Here is a 23334-nt window from a genome sequence, read left to right on the forward strand (position 1 = left end):
GTAGAATAGGGAAAGCATAACTTTAATATGTTGCAGAAGACATTAAGAGCTAGACTAGGGTTTGGGATGAAGCACAGAAAGTCCATTGTTTGGGACGTCTAGAACTCAACTGGACTTTAAAATCCACAGGAGGAATTTCCAGGTGTTGACAGAAATCCAGAGCAGTGGCTAATAGCCTTTTTTCATCTCCAACCTCTGTTTTGCATCACAAAGAGAGACACAAGAGACATTGTTATTTCAGTTCAAAACAAGTAATATTCATTTAAATACCAAGACTTCAGGGTATTCTAAAAACTTTCAAAAATGTTTACTGAGCATGATGTACCAAGACTCAGAAAAGAGCTGTGCATCAAAATAACATTTTATTTATAATTTGTGAGGTTTACAGTCAAAGAGTAAACATATGTTGCAACTGACCATTCACAGTATTGTCTTACTAAAAATCCTTTGGAACCAAGAGGTAAGATTGAATCATTTCAACATGTTTTTTTTGATTAGTAAGTATACTGATGGATTATCTTTGGATTATTTTTTTGTCTTTCCAATAAGATGGGTACATTTTGTTAAGCAAAATATTTCTGCTCTGAGCAGCAACCTTTAAATTACATTTCCCATGTTCTTTCATAAGGGAAATTTTTTAATTCAAGAGGTATTGGGACTTCACAGAAACACTAGATATGCTAGATTGTAGGTGTTGCAGTGTTTTGGAAGGTGACCTGTTGCCATGTTACTGAAAACACATAGAATGGAGTTGAAAGTGAATTTCATCTGAAAGATGTTCAGTATGTTACGTATTTTAATCACAATGGAAGAGATAACCTTCGTATTGGACAAAGTCCTGGACCTACAGCTGCTCACAAAAATAATATTCCATTGAATTTCACTGCCTTTTCCTATATCATATGTCTCTGAATTGCAGCTCACAATGCATTTCACAGTTAACCCACATAGCTTATCAGATGGTTGGCAAACTGGTACCCCAAAGGTTTAAAGTTCCTGTAAGACAAATTACCAGTGCTTTTGAGGTGTATCTTTCTTGTTTTCTTCTGGAAAGAGCAGCCTGCTCAGGGTTCACTCATTTGTGAAGCCAGGTTAAATGAAGGAGCTAAAGGTACAGGCTTCATACATTGTGCAAGACACTGGTATCCTGTATAAACAATGATTTCAGCCTGAAGCTCTCAGAAAAGGATAAGCTTTGTTCAAATTATTTACAAATCTGTAGGGAGCTGCTGATGGCAATAACCTCTGTGCCCTCTGATGGTATTTTATTATCTATGAGTTATGGGTGTTTCTGTGTCAGAGCTCAGAGGCTGTAGAATCCTCTTGCTCCTGAAAGACTCAATTTGGGAGGAGATTTCTGCTATACCTAATATTTACTATGAAACATCTCGGTCAGCACTTTTCATTGAGCTGTAGCAAGGGGTTTGAGAGCAGCTGTGTTGTGTGAATTTGGGAGTTTGCTGAATTGAATTGTTTTTCTAGCAAGGTGATGAACTGTTGAACTCAGCAGATTTCTACTGTGTGGCAGAGGTGAGCAACACCTCATCGGGATGGGTCTGGGGAGCGCTCATATCCAGAGACACATCCTTTTCTGGTCCTGTGTAGGACTGCTCTATACTTCGTGACATTTAATGACTTTTGAATATATATATTTTGATATACTCACCTGTATGCTTCTAATTTTGCCTTTTTAATATTAGTAGTTGTAATACAGCAACAGAAAATTTAAGATTTTAGTATCTAAGTGTCCTAATGTTGCGCGTTTGCCAACCTCAACTCCCGGTTTTCCTTTGCTGTGTTTCCCTCGGGGCTTTCTCTTAAATCAATATAATATTTATATGACACCAACTGATTTCACTGATGCAAGAGCTTCATGCTGTTTGTGTTCTCTGGCTTGTGAGCCACAGCTGTGTGTAGTGTTTGCAATATAGACCAAAGGTGCTATGATTTCCAAAGTGATTTTTTTTTTTTTCAACCCCTCAGGCACCTGACTGCTCCCTTACTCCTGTGTACTGTAATGTTGCTCTGCTGCCAGCCTTTTCCACCTGAAACCCCTGCATTTGACTTAAAAATGAGTTGTATTTGTTCTTTTTTCAATTGCTGTTTTTGGTACTGCAAACCAGAGCGACAAAAGTCCGTAACAAGGGGAAGTATGAATTGGGCTATGACGGTATTCTCACAGATAACCTTGCCTAGTTTATCCATGGAATCAAAATTAGTGCTCAAAATTTTAGTGTTCAAAGATAACTTTTTAACAAAAGCAATTTTGCTGACTTTCTTTTAACATACAAATTCTCCTAACTAGTTTTAGTACAATTGATTTCCTCTGAAGACAATAGACTTATCTCAGAATCTTTAGTTTTCTTTAAATAAATGGCTATTCCAACAAAATGGCCATAATTTGATTGATTGGTATTATTTTCCTTTACACATTTTATAAGATTATTGTATTACATGAAGTTTATCCATAATTAAAAAATGCAAGTAGCAAACATTTCAGATTTCCTTGATGTCTTAGGGGACATAAGGAAATAGTAGCAAAAAATTCCACTCAGTGTGTGGCTGAAGTAGGTTTCCTAATTTTATTTGCACCTGAAGAATATTGAGAGCAGAAGACCACTAACCTTGCTGAAATCTTTATCCTTGTTTAAAACTGAGTGTAACAGAGTTGGAAATCAGAAAATGATTGATGTAAAAATTTAAAGTAATTAATCTGCAACAGAAGGCAAAGAAAATAATATGATTTCAAGGCTTATAAATCCACTTTTGTCTTTCATTAGTTTTCATACAAATGTCATGAGCAGTTTTTTTCCTTGCATTTCAAAACAGAAAAATATGGCTCAAGCACCATGGTTTCATCTTGAGCTTATTTTTAATATTAGGATTTTTACTTCATTACATACGCTATTGGATATGCGTTCCAAGGACTCTTAATTATATGATTGCAATTACAAGTTTGGCACAGAAGTGTAAAGTATTAGTGTCTCTTGTCTATAATTGTTACACAGAGATCTTTTCAGGCAGAGTTGATCCTATTGTAAACTAAAAAATGTCAGTATTTACTGATAGTTTGAAGCACTTATTATTTAGGCAGTTCAGTTAGTTCAGTTTATGAAGCTGTGGCATTTCTGTGGAAGTATTTTAACTCCATCTGCACACATCCTGCAGATTTATGGCAAATATTCCCTCTTTTTCTTTTTTTTTCCCTAAGGTACAAATTATACAGGAGGGAATCTGTAACATTTGCTTTTCCTCCCAAACACAACAGGACTCCAGTCTTTTCATAGACATCCTGAGGCAGAGAACAACTGACAAATAGCAGCAGCAGAACCTATAAAGCATTTTATATTGTCAAGGTGTTTTAAAAAATATTAATTAAACCTTATAGCATCACTTGAATAAATAATCAAATGAATGCAAGTTCTTCAATTCCCTTTGAGGTAAATTACCTCTGTACAGTGTAGCCATTCTTAGAGTATGGACAGCAGCTCCTGCTCTAAACCCAGGGATGCTCAGCTGTACATTTGAGGCAAAGCTCAGAGTCTCAGTGTGATGGACTGCCATAAGCTGTTCTGGTCAAGGCAGCTGAACTAATTGGCCCATTCTTCTCAGTAAGAAAAGAGAAGATTTTACCAGTTGAAGTTAGATTTGGCTTTACTGTCTAGCAGTGAATCTTAATTGCTTCTTGCTGAATAATGTGTAATAATCTGTCCTCTATATTAATAATAATGAAAAATATTTTAAAATAGAATTTTGCAGTTAATTCAGTGTTCCCATACCAAATTATATCATGAATGTCAAATGTTGGCATTTGTATTTCCCTGAGTTCACTAGCAGTGTGGACAGCTGTGTCTTGGTGGTTGTATTTAATGTTTTTAATATTGCTCTGTTTTCATCTTCATGTTCCATGTAGTGTTTCTCATGATCTTCACAACAAGCAAAAAAAGTTCCAGTCCTGAGGCAAGGATGACAGTTAAGCAGATGCTGTTTCAGTTCACAATTATCATTCCTTCCAGGCTGTTAGGGGATATTACAGCTGGGCAGGCTGGCAAACCATCCCCCGCAAACACCCTCCCATTTTAAGATTAAATTCGTTGTCCCTGACTTCAGCCACTAAGTGTGAGGAATCTGCAAATGCCCTTATTCAGCTTCAGGAATAGCCAGTTTTATACTTTCTATGTGTAAACTCTGTTAATTTGTATTTTAGCAGTGTGGCCTGTGAGTTCGGCGTAACACTTGTATGTCAGCAGCGATCCTTCTTTGTAAGGTGAATCATGCAAAGTCCTGTGGCTTTAAAGTGTTGGTATAAATTTATTTGACAGAAAAATGGCCACTTTGTCATCTCTGTCATATTCTTGGACAAGGAAATCTATGATGCAGTTAGGACTTTGTGCAAATATTTGCACAGCACTTAATCTTTTTCGTTTTACATATATTGTGTATAAAAGGAAAGGAGAAAGAGAACATTATGCTGATCAGTGAGTGTCAGTGCAGAATGAAGATGTCTGAGCTTTCCAGTCAGTCCATGTGCCAGAGCCAGAAGTGCATCAAAGAAGCAGAATGGACAACCTAGCCTAGAAATAGATACTCTGCAAGATCCTCCTGAGAAGAACAACTCCCTGACCAGGCTGTGGCATTTAGAAGAGGACAGAATTGCTTGCCTGTACAAGCTGAGGTGCCTTTGTGCAGTGTTTGTTCTTTTTTGCATGACTGGAGCAGAGGGATAAGAAGAGCTCACTGAGAACTCCTGTTAGGGCCTGTGTGGAATATTTTAAATATATGCCTTTAAGGAAAGCTGAAGATGATTGAATTTCAGTGTGATAGCTGTAGATGGCTTTCTCAGCTGTGGTTCTTATTTTTTTTCTGGCACTGTGTGTTTCATCCATGCCTTGCACCAATAATATTTAAGAGAAATACATCTCTCACCTTTGCCTTCTTATGATGAAGGGAAGGGTTGAAAATGTTCTTTTAAAGCACATGGTGGGGAACATATCACAGCTTTTTATTCTATTCCCAAGTGGCAGTATCTGAAACATTCCCAATTATCTGAAAAGAATCAGTGTTGTCCTATAGTGGAAAGCTAAATGCCCTAATACAGATTTGAGAGAGTACAGGAGTCTATCTCTCCTGCTGACCTTATCAGTTATTATAGTTTTGCTGGAATCTGGAATTCCATTTGAGAGGATGTAGTGGGGTAGATTTTTTGCCAGTTTTAATGTTCCGGAGTGATTTATTATGTGAAATTAATATATTATTTAAAGTATATCTACACCTCTGACTGTGCATTGTGACACAATCAAGGAATCTTGTTCTCTCTTAGAACACCCATCTCCAAGCTCTATTCATTTTATTTGCCATCTGGAGCATCAATCTTGTACCATTTTCAAACTGTTACTATGCAGCCACTGAAAAAGGGATGAAAAATTGTCTCTAAACTTTGTATTTCATTCAGATATAAATTTGAAAAATTATATGACAACATGATTAAACATGTAGGAATTGCATATTGAAACATCTTAGAGGATCCTCCAGACTATCCTTCTGTAAATTGAACAGTGCATCTCTTGGTATATTTTTTGTTTCTTTTCCTTTATGACAAGCTAGCTCATCAGTCTACAGCATTTCCTTTCTCTCTCTCTTGAAATGGTTTTTAAATGTGCACTGCTGTGAAACCTTCCTTAAAGCCAGTCATGGCTGGGAATTTTCTCTTTTCCCCTTTGCCCAGCCTTATCTTTCTTTATCTTGAATTTGCCTTTGGGGCCAGACTTACCCATGTTTCTGAGCTGGATGCAAAGTTTCTCAATCCCTCACTCCTAGGTCTGCTCCCACCCCAGGGAAGCACAACCTCGTAGTGCTTGTGAGTGACACTGTAATACATTGCCTGGATGAGAGCTGACAGTGCTCTGAGAAATATGACAGTACCTCTGCCCTTGATCAGGCTTCCCATTTGAAAGTTTTCATTTTGGTAATTACATCCTTCCCAGATAGTAGCCCTAGTCATTGATCATACTAATATCATTATAACTGATTCCTGTAAGTCACCTTTTAAAGACACTTTCTATGGTTTCTTTTCCCCCTATATCTCCTTCCTCTGCAGTCACAGGATAAGACTTTTTCTGTCTACCCTTCATCTGATTGATTGGAAATGCCAAATACTTCCTTTAGGTATGGCCTGGTGATATACACATCACATTTCTTCCCTTGGGATCTTAATCAGAACAAGTAATGGCCTTTAGCTTTTCTCATTAGCAAAATGGAAAAGCACCATACCCAATCCATTAGAAATACAGCATTGTAATATGAATTTATAGGAAAATGGCTTCATGCCAGCAGACACAGAGTGAGTTTACCTTAAAGGAAAAAAAAAAAATGAAAAAGTCACCCTTTCTGTCTAGCTTGCAAACATTTTGAGCCATTACTTATCATGCCTGTCTGTCAGGCATTTTGCTGTTGCTCCTTAAGTGCTGTTTGGACATCTCTGTCGTAGAAAGGGCATTCATAAGGAGGACATATGGGTGTTTGAACATGTATTTCTATTTTCCCCAATCTTGATTCCCTTCCTAAATTATTCTGCTCATAATCTCTATCAGAATTAGAGAGAGAGGAGGAAATTGGGAAGATTTTGTTATTTAGCATTGCTTCTAATTTTTCACAGAATGTGCTAACTGAAAAAAATGTATCAAGAGCAACCATTTCAGCATACTCATCTATCAAGCTGAGACTGCTGCTACACTTTTTTTAGCCCTGTCTAAAACTATTTACAATCACTACAGTGAGAGCAAGGACAAGACTGATTAAAAGATTTTTTTTCTCCAATGATGGGAATTGCTTCATACTTGGTCAGGTCTCTATTAGCCATAGAAATTATTAAAATTCATACACCAGCACTGAAAACTTTCAGTGCTTGTATTTTCCAGAACTGTAAGAAGGTGTTAAGGCACAAATTCATACCAAATGATAATTGTATATAATTTGAATGCATATGAAGTGATTCTGTCTCCTTTAGAAAACTAGCAGTGAAAGAACCCAAAGAACAGGCTTGGAATGCTGCTATTCTGCCAGCACTAAGACACATCTCTTTGACTGGCCCCTTCAAGCATTGCTCATGTTATTCCTGGTAAAATACTTACTAAGCATACCCATAAAGCTCAATTTAATAGTGTCTTATGAAAAATGAGTACTTGCACTTTTTTGTTTTTCAAACAAACCTCATGTTTGCTATGTGCTAAGTTGCTCAGCTGTACAAAGTGAGTTAGAACTGAGGCATCAAGCTTGCCATCTTGGCTACTTTGCTTGTGGTTCATCAGCTGTGTTGATCACACTTCCCCAACAAAACAGGATCTGATAGGTTAAGAAAATACTATAGGGAAATAGTATGGAAGACCTTCAGGGGTCCAAAAATGGGAGGCATTCTAAAGGGGCCTCTCTCTAGGAGAACCAATTACTGAGTACTTGATAAGACAGGAGGGCTTATGGCAAGTAGGGATGGCTATTTTTTGAGGTATTGTTTTTTTTTTTTTTTTTATTCTTGCATTTTCTGTTTTGTTCTGCTGGTTTTCATTTTCATGGGGCTTTTTAAAAATTTTTTTGGTATCTTCTCTATCTCTTCCACTTATCTTTTGGATGAAACAATGACAAATTAGGAGAGATTCTGTGTAATTTTTATCACACAAGTTTAGGAGTTCAACACTGTTAGCAGATCATTACATGGTAGATAAGCTGATGACATAGCAGTATAGTCCAGTCCACTCTGCTAAAGGTCAAGGTTTCTCCTTTGCTTTTGCAGCTGATATGATCCAATGGGTCTCAGAGTTCCTCCCACAGCTGATAATTAACATACCAAGGGGCAGACTGTAATATTCTTACACAATCACACTCTATCAGTAGGGCATTGACTTTAATTTCAAGGTGATCCATCTCCCACAAGAATTTCAAGAGTTTGTGGAAAGTGGAAAAACGAAAATTTCCCCAAAAATGCTCACTATTACGACTTTCCATAGCCCTGCTGTGTAAGCAAAGCTAGTGATCATGTAAATACATTTAAAAATTTTGACACAACAATTTTTATGCCAATGAGAAGCAATATTTTGTTCTGCATCACTTTAAAACACTTTAGGTGTACTGAAGTTGTCACCAGCCATTAAAGGTTATATTCTCTAGTATCCCTACCCTATCCAAATACAAATATGGCTGAAGTTGCAGATAGATGAAGAGTTGGCCAAGCAACACTCATGGTTTCCAGTTTGTGGGAAATCAATCTTATGAAATTTGGTTTCATTCTGATTCATCTTCTAAAAACTCAGAACAAACCAGAAAGATTCTCCCTTGAGCCAGAAATTCCAAACAGAATTTAATTTTCAGAAACAATGCCTCATGTTGTTCCCAACACAAAATCTAGTCTGCAAGACCTTGGCAGCTGCCAACTGGCTTAAATGTCCATCTTGGTTTCTGTCAGTTTTCAGGCAGCAGCTGCAAAACACTCCCAGAATTTCATGTTCCAGAGCAGCCTCAGCATGTCCAACGCTTTGGGCAGGCTTCCAGACCTCCTATTGGGTCAGCTTACAGGTCTGCTTACTGAGGGCCAGATTAGTCTGGCAGCCAAGTCAGAAAACCCCAGGAATGTTACTTTGGTGAGGCAACTTAGTGGGATTGTCCTGGAAAAAAAAGCAGGGCACTGGCTTGGAGACTGAAGAGGCACTGCCAGTTTCCAGATGTGTAGGAAGAGGTAAGGACATCCCAGAGCTTCACATGGGGGTCGAGATGAAGCAGGGCTCTTGGGTGTTGCAAACTCTCTACTCAACCACACCATCTCTGTGTTTGGCTGCCTGGAAGGCCTAAGTGCATGATTTGTGGGATGTTTATCCACACATGCCCAACAACAGGCTGATTTTCCTTGTACCCTTAGGCATAAGAGCCCAGCATTTCCCAGAGGGAATGTGTTTCCCCCTGCCTAAGCCTGGACTGGCATGTTCACCATCTATTCAGGAAGGCCGGCTTGCAAAGCATCCCTAATGCCACTGCTTGCTTCCAGGGTAAGCCCCAGAAAGTGATGTCTCCAAGGTGTTTCACTGGCAACTTCTCCTCCATCTCTGGATGCAGGGTACTGGTGAACAGCAATGTTTTTTATGAAGTATTGAAATGGTCCCTGCCCTCCCCTGGCCTCCCTTCCCACGGTGATATCTTACATGATACTTAGCCAAACATTTTGGATTTTAAGAATCTTTTAGAGATAAAGGACTGATGAATGTCATGCTTTAGCTGCTCTTAACAATGTCCAAGGTGTACACTGGTGCTATAATTCTATTATCTTACTACCTTTCCTCAGCCTGGCATGACTGCCTTTTCATGCAGGAGATGTTGAAATTCTTCCTGTTTCTAGGAAAACTGGAATTACTAACATTCATGTGCCCTTTTGTCTGTTTTTACTGTTCTTTTTTGGTTTGATTTAGCTTCCAACTAATTGTCCTGGCTTTCATCTGCTTCATTCTTGGACAGCTGGCCCATGAGCTGTCCACTGTTACCCCTGGTCTGAAAGAGCAATGGAAAGTGCATGTGATGATTGATGAGCAACTGTTATTTAAAGAGTCTAAGCAGTTCTTTTGTTTTACCCATACAGCACATTTACACACAGCAGTCTGCTTCTCTTTAGACTCTTCACATTCATGGAGATTCATTCATAGCATCTAGAAGACATGTTTACCTCTAGAAAACAATTATTTGTTCATATAAATGGATGTGTTATTAATAATAGCTCAGTGTGCTTATATGTTGATTCACTGACACATTTTCTTTTTTTTTTACTTATGCTGAAAATATTAAAATGTACAGATCAGTTTTCCTTTATCCTACTAGAAGCCATTCATCAGGGACTAATTGGCAGAATTGCAGTTAAATGGAAATGTCAAAGAATTTCCAACTAAAGGGGTGCATAGGGAATTTTTCAGTATCAGAAGCCACAGTTATAATTCTGCTGCATCACCCCTTTATTCTTTAGTATACAGGATCTGAAAGGAGGATATAAATGTGTGAATCTCACACAGAATCTCAGTGATTGCCACCCCTGGCTGACCAAAACTGATGCAGTATGATTGTGATACAGTCACTGTACCCTGATTTCATATAGGGTGCTGCAGACAGAACTGTAATAAATCAGGCACTAACCCATGCTCAGAAACTTGGTCCAGAGAGCTCATAATGTGCATTTATAGAACAGGTACATAGAGGGTATTAAAAAAAAAAAAAAAAAGCCTCTTTTGTAGAGAAACATGTAAGAACTGAAGAATTAAGAAAATACAACAAATTTCCAGAGTCTTGTTCTTTGTTTTAAGCACAGAAGTCTTCCTGTCTTGCAAATGTATCCATCAGACATATGGCATTATTCAAATTATGCAAACTTTCATCGGTTTTCACATCTTGGGGCTGTTCATATATGCAGTCATACATGGGGGATCAGTTTACATTTCTGTACAGTCTCCATGGTCCCCACCTGCAATGTCACAAAGGAGAGTGGAACTATCATGAGCCTGGGTACACTCACATGGACTGAACTGCAAGGATCTTTGGCACCCTCAGGTCAAATGCCTAAAGGAAGTTTCCAGTTAATGAAAGATGCAATCACAATGGGAATTTATTTTCACATGCTGATGAGTTTTCCTGTGTTTTTGCCCTTTTCACACATTGGTGAGATATCTGGAAGTGGTTTGAGACTTTTACTGAGTTCATTTTTAGTGCCAGCCTTTAGACTAAAAAGTAGTTAAAGGGAATGAGCCAGATTTTTTATTTATCTCTTTATACTGCTTACATTAACTACAGTTTTTACAAAGTGTATGCTAATGAGAGCTGGTGCACAGCTGTATGTGGGTATCTGACTGTTCTCATATTTATTTACTCTAAATAGTCTTTATCTGATTAGTCCTGATCACTGAGCTTTAGTAGCAGGACTGAATTTCAGAGAGAAGAAAAGACCTCTTAGCTATGGGGGGGGGGGGTTTAGCTCATCGGCACTTTTTCTTCTATACCTTTGTATTACTCTGATTTCCAAAGATAGGGATTTGTGAAGGATGTTTAGAACTCCTGAAGAGAAAAGGAGATTAGTTTGCAAATATAGTTCTTGAAGTTATTATTCTCTCTACCTTCATTTAACTTGCTCAGAGAATTAGGTAACATCTCATTAGGAAGGTTGAAAGGGAATTGATAGCCAGCATTCCTAAATACATTTGTATTACTGAGCAGCAGGGAAGGAATGTTAAATCCGGTGAAGATTTCTATTCTCTGCCTTAACAATGAGTGCAGTGGCCCAGCGATGGGATTCTGTTGAATGACAGAGCTGTTCTTGATAGGACTGTGGTAATTGTGTGGTAAAATGGAATTATATTATTATATTTTAGGTCTGGCTGATAATTATTAGCAAAATTATTGTAATATATGCAAAAACTTCATATCATTTATTCTCCCATTCTTTAATTGGGAGAAAGTGAAATTAATAACAGCCATTGAATAAGTACAGGATTGAGCTGGAAAATGAGAATGCTTCTGGGTAGCAAAAGATATTTTAAGTTTAAAGTGAAAACTGGCAGCTGGATATTGTATTTCATTGAACTGCCACTGGCACTGATGAACTAGATGGTCCTTTTCTCTTCCTGAGTTCCCATATCTCCATTCCAGACTATGGGATAAGAGGACACAGCAAGAACACAATGTTCTTTTCTATTGGAGGACAGGGTATTTTCAAATGAGAAGGTGGAACCAGAGAGAAAAAAGCAGTGGTTTTATTCTACATTTCATTAAAGTTTTAACCACCTGACAATGGTCAAAGAGAGATGCAGTTTTTGTTCTTTGCAGGGAAAGAGATTTGAAAGTGGAAGGGCATGTTTCCTTCATGGGGTTAAAAAAAAAAAAGATTAAAAAAAAGATAAAAATAAATTCAGCCAAAGGACTCATTTCCTTCAGTTTTTCAGCAATGCAAATATTTTCACATAATTCTGTTAGTGATGCAGTGTCTAGACTTCTCAGATGGTTTAAAAGATTAAAAAAAAATAAAGAAAAGAAAGCAAAAAACCCTGGCATTAATTCTGGGAATCCTGAAAAGCTAAGTCATTATCACTGTACTGTAGCTCATGCGGTGGTATGAAACCACAAACAGTCATTGAAGACCAGATTCTGGAATCCTTGCTTATTTTGGATACATGGTTTAGCATTTGTCTCCTGTTAGACATCCCATTTAATCTCCCTTTAGCAGGCAGGGGTGGTTGGTGTAAAGGCTTACCAGCACAGTCTGGTACAAGGCTTCTGCATTTTGGCTCTCACCTTGAGTGAAAAGGCTCCATGTCTTCTCAGGAACATGAAGGCTGATGACAGAAGGAAAGAGATCTTTGATTCTTGCAACAGATATACATTGACATAAACCAAAGCAAAACACCAGAAAAAAGCATTTTCATGTGGAATGTATAAAAGGCTTCTTAAACATTTTTTTCCTTGGTCATTGCCATTTGTCCTTAGCAAGTCTATTGATTCTGAGTGTTGTTTGAGGTTTCCAGATTTACTGTAACATATCTGTTACTATCTCATTTTGTAAGTTCTTTTTTGTTTTCTTTATACCGGGAAACTTATTCAACATTGATCAGATTATTAACTGTTGTCAGTCTCTAAAATCCCACAGTACTCATAGTGACCAAGACAGTTAATGTATCTGTAGCAGCCTCTGTCTAATCACAGCTGTGTTATTTTATATGCAACTAGGCCCATAAATAGAACTGAACTTTAGGGTGGTTTCTTATACATTCTGTTAATGATTCAGAATTTAAACAGAGTGTGCAGCCAAACTCTTCTGGTGATGTAAATGAAATAGTTTGGTCTTGCAAGAGGCACTCTTTCAGGCAGTGTCTGAGCTCAAATTCAGTAACTAATGGCTGGTGTAAGGGGTGTTTGCTATGTACCTCAGCTGTTAGGCAGATGCCTGACTCTGCATTAACCTGGGCCTGAGAAAAGCAGGCTAAGAGCTTATTAGGGCAGATGAATAAATGGACATTACCTGTGCCACAGTCTCAATGTAAAAGCTCCTGCAAATTCCGTGCAGGTGACTCAGCTCTACCTTTGATGGGTAAATCCTATTATCCTACTGCAGCATGCTCCCTCACTCTGTTGGGTACAGGCAGCTGCCTTCCTCCTGTTTTTTTATTTCCCAGTGCCTGCCACCTTTATGGGTTTAGTGTTTGCTGCAGGCTTAACACAATCCTTGCTGGAGCCAGGCTGGGACACCCTGCTGTTTGAGATCTCGTAGAAGTGACGCTGCTCTCTGAATTAAACATGATCCTTCTTGAGGGATCATATTTTGTCCCCTCAATCCACCTCCTCACTTGTTACCTCCTGGCATTTAACTTTTTGTAGTCACAGAGGGCAGTATCTGAAAGAAGTGTAAGTGTACATCAACACTCTCATTTTCTAGCTATATATTTTTCCACACATTTAAGTCGTTTCAAAATGGTAAAAAACAAAAACTCCATCGGAAAAGACATGAGTAGAATTCTTAATGTAGCATATAGAATTAATTGGTACCTGATCAGTCCAGTCTGAATTAAGCAGTTGGGCATCATAAAGCATGAATTATATTATAATACTGCACATCTTCAGTGCTGAGAACATCCATTCTCTGTACTGTATGAAGAAAACAATAGTTTACAAGCAAATTAAGAGCCTGTTGCCACCAGCAATGTAGTAGTTTTCTGTAGTAGAAATTACTGGCTTTTAAAGGATCAGACTGCTGAGAAAAGCTCCCTTGTAACCTCCAGATCCATCATCTCTGCCTGTAGAGTCACCATTCATTTTACTGTCAGAAATGAGCAGCCTATACTTTTAGACCCACAAAGCCTGTACAGCTGTGGAAGAATGAACGGTGGTTTCCTCTGCCTTGCATGTACCTTGTTGAATGACTGATCACATCACAGCACAAGAATCTTTAATCCTGATGGAAACACATGACAGAGAAAGGATGCATTTGGGTTTTTTCAGATTCTCTCATTTCAATGCTCATAATATTGATCTTTAGAGGATGTAGCTGGGTGCTGCTGAGCTGAGCATGTGAGTCATGCTGTCTCTGTTTCACACATATGTGTGGATAAAGAACTGTACTGAGTGTGGTTCACAGAGAAAATAAATGTGAGTGGTGGCCTTCTGACATTGACATCTTCTTTGTTTGCCATCTGCCTACTTCCAAGTTATATGAGGTTCTTGAGGTAGATGGGAAGCCATGTGCAGAGTATGTATATTTACAGGAGCTGTAATCCAAATTGAGCTGCATTACAACAGAGTCCCTCAGCTCAAGGATGTCCTTAGACTACAGTTTTCATCCTGGGTGGTCTTAAACTGAGTAGATATAAAATATTGAACTTTTCTTTAAATCTCAGAATAATTTCTGAATACCTTTTCCACCTCCTAGCCTGGACTCTACTCACTTTAACAGATCCAAAGCATATTTTTTAATAGAAGAGCTAGGCAAAATGTCTGGGGGAAGAGACACAGATTCCATGGGGCTCATTGTGTGCTGGATACAGAAGCTACTGAACAGCAGTGTTCAGGAAGCATTTTGCTAAACAACCTACCATGAATATTCATGACAAGGAATTCAACTCTTGCATTATCCAAACCCATTGTTGTAAGTATCAACACTGACATTGTGCCTTAGCACTGTGTAATCTTTATTTATCCTGTGAGATCAGAGAATTAGGATTATGTAGTTCACAAAGGAAAGAAATACGTGTAAACTTGCTTGAGCTAGTGTCAGTTATAAAAAAAATTAATCTGTCTCCTTTTTCATTACACTGTTAGTAAACAAACTAAGCTAAAGCAGCTTCCCAGCACTACTTCCCATGGTAGAAACTGATCCAGCAGGGCAGACACCTCCAGATTCATGTGGTCTCAGCTTGGACTCCCTTGTGCTGCATGCAAGGGGATTTCAGATACTAGGCACCAATTATGTGTCTCTGAGAATGAAGTCGTAGTTGTCCTTTATAGGTTGGTAAAGATTTTTACAGAAGCCTCAATGAACCCTTCAGTGAGATCCTGGAGCCAGAGAACCAGTTCCAGCCCACATAACCCCATGCCTAATTGCTGACCCAATAACTAGAAATGGTGAGTGTGTCTTTACAATTGTAAAGAGGAAGGCATTAAATTTGTTTGGACATTCCATAAAGGGCACAATATGTGTTCCTGTGATACAATCCACTGCTGCTGTGTGATCCAGGGCCATTTATAAAGCACCACTATTCTGTAACACCGAGCCTTGGCTAAATTTTCCTGGGACCAAAATCTTTGCCACAAGTACTTTGACTTTGTTTGTGCCATTGGTGGAACTAATTTGGCAAACAGCATTTTTCTTTTTGATTATAGAACTCTAAAGGATTTGTTAGAAAAACTGATCCACCGTTAGTACAGACATTTAGACATGCAGAGTGTTATATACAGGGGAAAAGTCACTCTCCTACAGTTCTCCAGGGAGTCTGGCAAATAACTTGATAGCTTTGGTCTCTAGTGCTTTAAATCATTGCTGTTTGGCTAAAACTTCTAAAAAAAAAAAAAGAAAAAAAAAAAAGGAGGTGTGAGTATCTGAAAAGACCAGGGCAAGCAGGCTTTGGCCAGGGCCACCAGTGACACTCAAGTCAACAGTACAGTTTTCCCTAGAGATTGTCTGGCAGTGAAAGAAGCAACATAAAGGAGGCTGGAAAGTAAGATCAGGATCTGCCTCAAGAGATAAAAAATAATACAGTAAGAAACTGCACAACTACTGAGAGCTGTGCTTTTAGAGACAGGGAAGACATCAGTAACTCCCAGACAGTTTCCATTGTAGTGCTACAGAACACAGTGCCAAAGGATTTTTGCAAAAATTGAGTAATCTGAATTAAAAGGCAGCTGAGTAATTTATTGTTTGTATATTAAGTCACATGGGTTTGTGTGTAAGGTAGGGAATGGCAGACAACTGCATTGTATAAGAGTCTGAATGTTGTTCTTCTGCCAGGTTCAAAGCAAACAGAGGAAGTTCAAGTTGAATGATACCACTTTATTATTTAAATTAACATTTTCAGATAAACTCTCTAAATATTTGTACAAGTGAAGTTAGACTGCATGGATGTTTAGAACCTTTGCAGGTTTTTGCAGGACTCTAAGAATGCCTGCTTCAGGTTAATGTTAAATATTGACACGTTTAGAACAATGCTACACAACAGATGTCTTCCCAACACGTTACAAGGCAGGATGAATGGAGCAGGAGGAGCTCTGCAACACCCCACTGTAGCATTCTCATTTGCTCTTAATCTGTGAGGCAGGAGAACAGCCCAACTGCACTGGGTACAATAGGGAGAGTTGGCCTAATGCTTTTGGGGGGTTAGCCTTTGTAAGAAACACCATTGAATTCAATTCTCTTCCTGAAGAACAAGGAAGAAGAGCTGCAGAAAAACATGGCCTGATACAGGCATACAGACACTGAGGGCACTCCTGTCTCTCTGCTCAAGTTCAGGAAATCACTGTGAATTTGGGGAAAAATACTGTGATGGTTCTCAACACCATATGCTGCTCATATTACAAGTATGCCTTCTATGTCACATGTAATCCTCACTTAGTTTTTTTAATAGAAAACAATTTCACTTAAATACTTTTTATTTTCTTCGACTTGAAAGAATATTTCAGGATTTAGCTGTGAGATTCCTACATATGCTGTTGTCATTCCCTTAGGCATTTCTCCAGCACTGCTGCAGTCTTCACCCCACTTTGCAATTTCACAATGCATGTTTGTGACAGGCATATCAAACCATCCAGTTAGTTTAGAATTGAGGTGGGAGAGTGCTTTAAATGTAAATTTTACTATAAACAGCGGAATAAAATCTTGCAAGCACTTCCTAGCTCTGCCAGGAAGCAAAGCTATATTTAACTCATTTTAAAATTCATCAAATACATTGTGGGCTGATTCAGATCTTTGGTGTGTCTTTGAAAATAACATGTAGTGGAAGTGTCATACAGTCAGCTGGGGGATTGGGCACATTCTGAGATTCTTGTCAGTGAAGACATGTAGTTAGGACTGGATTGTAGAAAGAAAAGTACATATAGATCTAAGGACTTAATATCAATACTTTATTTGAAAATTTAAACAATGACTGCTGCATTCAGTTCAAGAGGTTTTTGAGAAGTGCTGGGTATAAAGAAATCAGTGCCATAGCAATGACAAAATTCACTTGCATACATGAATTTTAAAAAAGATTGTCTTGTAGTACTTGGGAGAGACCATCTTTCAGAGATGCTAATACAAATTGTTGCTATAATAATTTGCACAAGTTTCAAAATGCATAGGAAAGATCCCTAGATAGTAAGAATAAGCCATAAGAATTTAGCTAAGGTACCTGTGTACAAAAGGAGAAACTCCAGATGGATCTTGCTCTTGCTTTATTTCTCCTGTCTCGGATTGCACCTATCTGCAGCTTTGTATCCCTGTAAACCCAACTGCTGCTGTTGATGGGGTAAATATAGATTGGAATAAACCTCTCAAATTTCATGCATCAATGTTTTGTAGATGTCATTAGATAAGGTCAGTAAGACTCCAAAAGAAGATTGTTTAGACTGCTTTGTATCTGTAACCACTTTTATTTATATATATACATACATATACACACACACACACACACACACACACACACACACACACACACACACATATATATATATATATATATATATATATATATATATATATGCTGCTATTATGTCTCCACTGAAGTTTTTTGTAAGTGCACATAGGAGTCTCTCAATTTTAGAGAAAAATCTGCTTCTGTCAGTGAGATGTTTACTATTGCCTATATTCAGATATGACCTGAGTTTGAGGTTCAAGATTACGATTTTTTATAGCTGGGTAAGTTGTACCATTACCTAAAGTCCTTACTTAAAGAAATAATATGCTAAACTCTTACTTAAAGTTCTCAATGGGAAATTGAATGTCATTCTTCTAATGTGGTTTTATGCATCTTAATTGTGGTTTTCTACTGTTCATTTGCTTTTGATTTGTTCTAGTACATGACTGCTGCTGCACCTATGCAAGGGACCTACATTCCCCAGTACACTCCTGTGCCTCCAACAGCTGTCCCTATTGAAGTAAGTTCATCTCCATCCATTAAAGTAGAGTGAAGGGGAAACAGAACTCTTACTTATTATGTCTTTGTGCACCTGTTGTTTGAAAGGGGCCTAAAGGTTCTTTATGGAGTGGTGGCTGGAAAATTCCAGCTTATTAAATGAGGACTGCACATCTCTTTCTCTTTTTGTTTTCTTTCTTTCCTTTTCCTTCTTTTTTCTAACCCCTCTTTTTTATTTTTAAAATTATTTGCAAGGGCTCTTGTTTTCCATTTGTTTTGTTGTACAGCAGGACACGGAATAAAAACATCAGTGATTATGACTATTTTTTCCCCATGTACTTGGGAGGGAGATGGGAAGAGACAGGAAAACAAACCCAGCAGGCAGACTGCGAAACCAAAAGAGATTTCAAGAAGAGAAGATTGCAAGAGGGTTTGATGCGGTCCTTAGCAAGCATAGGTAATTGCTGAAACATTTAGCCACCAGAAAAAGTGATTGAGCAATGGAAACCTTCCTCTTGTATATACAGACGTGGAGGATGCTGCACTGACTGAGTGCTTTTCATCCTTGAGGAAGGATTCGCTCCCTCCCTCCTTGGGGCTGAGTCATGCTGATGACAGTCTAATGAGTAAGTATTTACTCAACCCTGTAGACCACAAGCTGCTGGGAGAGCGTCAGCTTGGCCTCCACTTCTGTGAAGCTTCATAAGGGCAGCTGAGCACAGCGAGAGGAGGGAGCCTTGGCATCCTCTTCCCTGTGTGTTTCTCTTTGGCACTACCCTCTTTTATTAACAACTTTTGCCCTACTCTGGGGTAAGGCAAGGAGTGCCAGGGTCTCTGTACTTCTGTCTTCATCTGTGTGAACTTTGGATTTTGTGCTATTTCTACTCTGTGCTTTGAGGATGTGAGTTAGTGGTACTGCTGGCACGGCTTTGCCAGCAGTCAAGTGGGCTTATCTTGTGTTCTTCTAGTTCTTTGCAATTATTCCCAGATAAGGTCCCACAGGAAAGGCTACTGCTGTTCTGTTGTACTGAGCTGGTTATGTTTCAGTCTTTTTTGCCTCTGTATAATTTTGCCTTAAACCTCATTTGTTTGCAAATGCACTGTGAGTGAGTGCCTCTTTTCAATTGCCATTCTTAAGTCCAAATCAGGCAGATACAAATCTGAATTAAAAGGAGATGGTGGGATAGAGAGTGGTTCATATCATGGGGCTGTCTGCACACCATGCTGACCTGTCGAAATGAGAATTAAAGTTAATTTAAATTACTTGTCGAGTCCTCCTCCCTATCACTTGCTAGTACAGTCATGCCTTTTAAAGTAGCTCAATATCATAATTATCTACTATAATAATCAAAATGTTATCTGAATCTATAGCCTGTTTTGCTCTTATCCAGTGATGATGATTATTGTTAATGTTTATCTGTATTCATGTAGCATCATGAACCAGGACCCTACCATGCTGGATGCTCCACAAGCAGAGACCAAAAAATACAGTCTCTGCCCCAGAGAGCTTACAATCTCAAGATGAGGTGGACAAAAGGAGAAGGATAAAGACAAGGAAGTAGACAGAAAAAGATAACACTGGCAGTCTCCTAAGCAATAGAAACAAAGAATTTCTGAAAAATGAAACTGATATTTTAACAGACGCTTTAAAATAAACTACCTGTTGTTTACACGAGGCTCAAATAAAAACAAAGCAAGTGCTTTGTGCTCCCTCTTCTGGCTCTGTTGTGTGCAATAGAGTAATAGAGCATGTTCCCTGAAGATACTTGCTATTCATGAGACCAACATACCAAGCATGAGAGTAGAGGAAAGAAAATGTATCTTGCTTTGAAAGCATACAAAAAAACTTAAACCAAGTTTAGACTGTCTAAATAGGATAAGAAATTGTGCATAATATTGCATTCATGAATATAATCTTGTATGTGTTTACTTATCTACTTTTTGCAAATATATAAACAAAATGAAACTTCATTGGAGCTTTGACTTAACAGATTAAAGTCTTTAGTGGAAGGCAAATTTATTTTTGAAGGGAACATGCATTGAGACAGTGTGTAGAAGAGGGCAACATTCTTCTAAGGTGACTCAGGTTCATTTGGATGTGTAGTAAAGTGGAAAGTGGTGGGTCTAGATTTGGCTTTATTGCATTTTAAATCAACCAAAATAAATGTGAACTCACTGTGAAGTTGGGGTAGGTAAGCAGGAATCAGAAGAGGCATGTATACCTCTTCATGTTGTGGAAAAGCCAAGAAGTAAAACCCAGAATCCACCAGAATCAGAAGATTTGCCTCTAGCTTTGAATGGGCAGGGAACTGCCCTCAAAGAGAAGAGTGTTTTTCGCTGCAACCTGTGAGAGCAAAGTACTACTGGTAGGCTGAGAAAGCTTCTTGTTGCTGAATTAGCTTTCTGAAACTGATGGAGTTTGTTGTGTTAGCATGTGGTTCTGCTGCCTCAAACTCTCTCAATCTCTAGAGAAATGTGTGAACGGTGAGCTGGTGCTGAGCTCTTGTACTTCACTGCCATGAGCAAAATCAGTAAGTTTTTCATGTTCTCATTTGATTCCCTAGGGTGTTGTTGCTGATACTTCTCCACAGACAGTAGCATCTTCATCACAGGAAGCCAGTGGTCAACAGCAACAGATGACAGTGGAAACATCCAGTGAACATGCGCCTGCATATTCTTACCAACAGTCTAAGTAAGTAGGCATAGGCTTTGGAGTCAGAAGAGTTTGCTTCTTCATTATAGCAGGCCAAATTTGACTCCCTCTTTCAGAAATATAAATTCTGAATAGCTTTGTTAAGTTCTGATGAATTCTGGATATATAGCACTGTAATTAGCAAAAGGTTTTGGCTGACGTCCTCAATTTGGCAAAATGTCCTTGAACTCCTGCCCACAGTGATATGCTCTCTAACTGTCTGCTGCTTTTCTGGACTCAGAAGGATCCCAACAACTGTGTTAACAATCATCATGCTGGGCTAAAGCAGCATCTGGCATCAGAGGTTAAAAAGGGCTTAAATTTTGCAGTGGTGAAAATATTGGCACAGCGCACATTGGCACACGTAAAGGTTTCTCTCTGAAAGTGTAGTTAATGAAGCAGTATAAATTACCCCAAGTTGGTATTTGTGATTGTGCAAAACCTCCATGCAGATACAGAGTAGGCAGAACCTGGAAATGGAAGAAGAGGGATAAGAAGGAGGTGGGTAGAAGCACTGCTCAATGTCTCCATTCTTCTGCTCCTTTTGTTTACTTCCCACAGAATACCTTGGAAAGTTCAAACTTCATAAACTGACAGCTGTATTTAGAACTTCTAAAGAGTCCCTTCATCTTCAGAATAATCTCTTCAAACACAACTTCTCTTTGCTACAATAAAAATCTTCACAAAGGGAAGGTTTCATATTGACAGGATACTCACTGGGACTGATAAATGTTGGACAGATTCTAGGAAGAAGCACAAATCCAGTCTTTCATTAATACATGTATATTGAACACCAGCATCACTTTGAAAATAGAATTATACATGTTTTATCTTGGGGAAGAAAGTAGAGAAATAGCCAGACAAGAAATAAAATAGATATGTCAGTCAATGCATCATGACTCTGTACTTCCAGGCATCAGATACGAGCTGGTATAGAAAAGATTAGAGTTACAACAATTTGTCAATTGCTTTACTTCATTTTTGACCTCTGGAAGTGAAAGATGCATTTTTTTGTCTATCAAATGGTTTCAGATTCATGTGGTTTTGACCACAATAAAAGAGAAGACTATTTATTGTCATGTCTATATCTGTATGTACATATTGCAAAAACAATCAATCACAAGCTACCCAACTGGAGACACAGACTATGGATGCTTATCCTTTCTAGCTGCCAGTCTCTCTAGCACCTATAAATAAATTATTGCAAAATACTTACAGCACATAAAAGGCAAAGAGAGAAATATGTGTCTGTACCATCCCGTTGACTTGTTTTAATGAGTGTGTTCTGTAGCATTTGGATCTGTTGATTTCTGTGTCTCAGTTCCGTTTCTCTTGCATCTCAAAGAAAAAGGACTTAGGTCTAGAAGCCCTCATAAGGTAGCTGTGAGCTGCAGATTCTGGCATTTTTCCAGCACAGGAGAAAACTACATTGCAATTCTTTATTGAAATGGATGCTGTGTTTCTTGCTCATGTGGTGAATTCCCTGAAAATGAGATCCCTCATCTTTCCTTGTCAGCTACAGCCTTTTTGCAGTGATGAATATACTTGTAATGGCACTGGCATTTATATTCAGAGGACTTTCTTTCTTTTTTAATCAGACAGGCAGATCCACCACAGATTTTTTTATTGTGCTTATTTCAGTTTTTTAGTCTAAAATTTGCCCTGTATTTATATCTGCCAGTTGCAGGCAGAAATGCAGTGTGGGAAGCTGTAGAAACAGACCAAAATATACACAATCTCTGTCTTTAAAAATTAACTTCTGAGAAAATATTCCAGTAACCGTTAATATAAAACCAAGTGAATTTGTTTTAAAATTAAAATATTATTTTATTACTCCGCTTTTCAATGGGCACATTTATCAATAACAGACATCATGCCAGATATAAAACGGTGATTGTCAACGTGAGATATAAGAAAGTAATTAACATGACTGGACAATGACTTTGTCAGATATAGGTAAAGGAACAGGCAGACTATATAAAACTATTTCATGGGAGCTGATCAATCAGGAGAAAAGTTATAATGGTATATTTCCTTACATTTATTTTCTTTGCAACAATCATGAAATTGCAGGCAACGAAGGAGAGAAAATGTTCTAAGAATGAACTGGGTGGTATAAGGACTCTGTACTCTCTTTGTAAGTAAAAATAAACCATGAAACTTGGAATTTAAGTTCCACTTTCTAATCAGCATACGTGTTCTTTTATTTAATATGCTGAATGCTGTACTTGAGGATCCCACCCACAGAGTTCAGAAATGGTAACTTCATGGCAAAAACCTGGCTACATATTGTGTAGATAAAAAAAGCCCTTGATTCTGAGCAGAGGAATCTACTTTATGAGGAAATTGCCTTAATTGTTTTAGACCCTACTCCCCTTTTTCCTTGTAAATATTTAATTTTGCACATAAAAGCACGAAGACTATGAAGTGGAGATCAATGCCCCCAAAAAGTATATTCTCTTGCCTCCAAGCAAAACTCTGCTGGACAACATACTCTGATTTTAAATGTGGAAAGAATTATCTTTTTCTGGAGCC

General features: G+C 38.3%; 1 protein-coding gene across 4 annotated transcripts in view; it reads left to right on the forward strand.

Annotated features, from left to right (window-relative positions):
• The window catches only part of RBMS3 (RNA binding motif single stranded interacting protein 3), a 702347-nt gene that overhangs the window by 673379 nt on the left and 5634 nt on the right, over positions 1-23334 (forward strand). For 2 of the 4 annotated variants that reach the window (XM_030232505.2, XM_030232511.2), the window contains 2 exons: positions 18049-18129; positions 20672-20799. In XM_030232505.2, the coding sequence (XP_030088365.1) occupies positions 18049-18129; positions 20672-20799 (209 nt within the window). Of the gene's footprint in view, positions 1-18048; positions 18130-20671; positions 20804-23334 lie in introns of those variants that run through there. The other 2 variants (XM_030232509.2, XM_009086140.4) reach the window with 1 other exon arrangement.

Source organism: Serinus canaria, chromosome 2, assembly GCF_022539315.1.
Source record: "Serinus canaria isolate serCan28SL12 chromosome 2, serCan2020, whole genome shotgun sequence".
Taxonomy (NCBI): Eukaryota; Metazoa; Chordata; class Aves; order Passeriformes; family Fringillidae; genus Serinus; species Serinus canaria.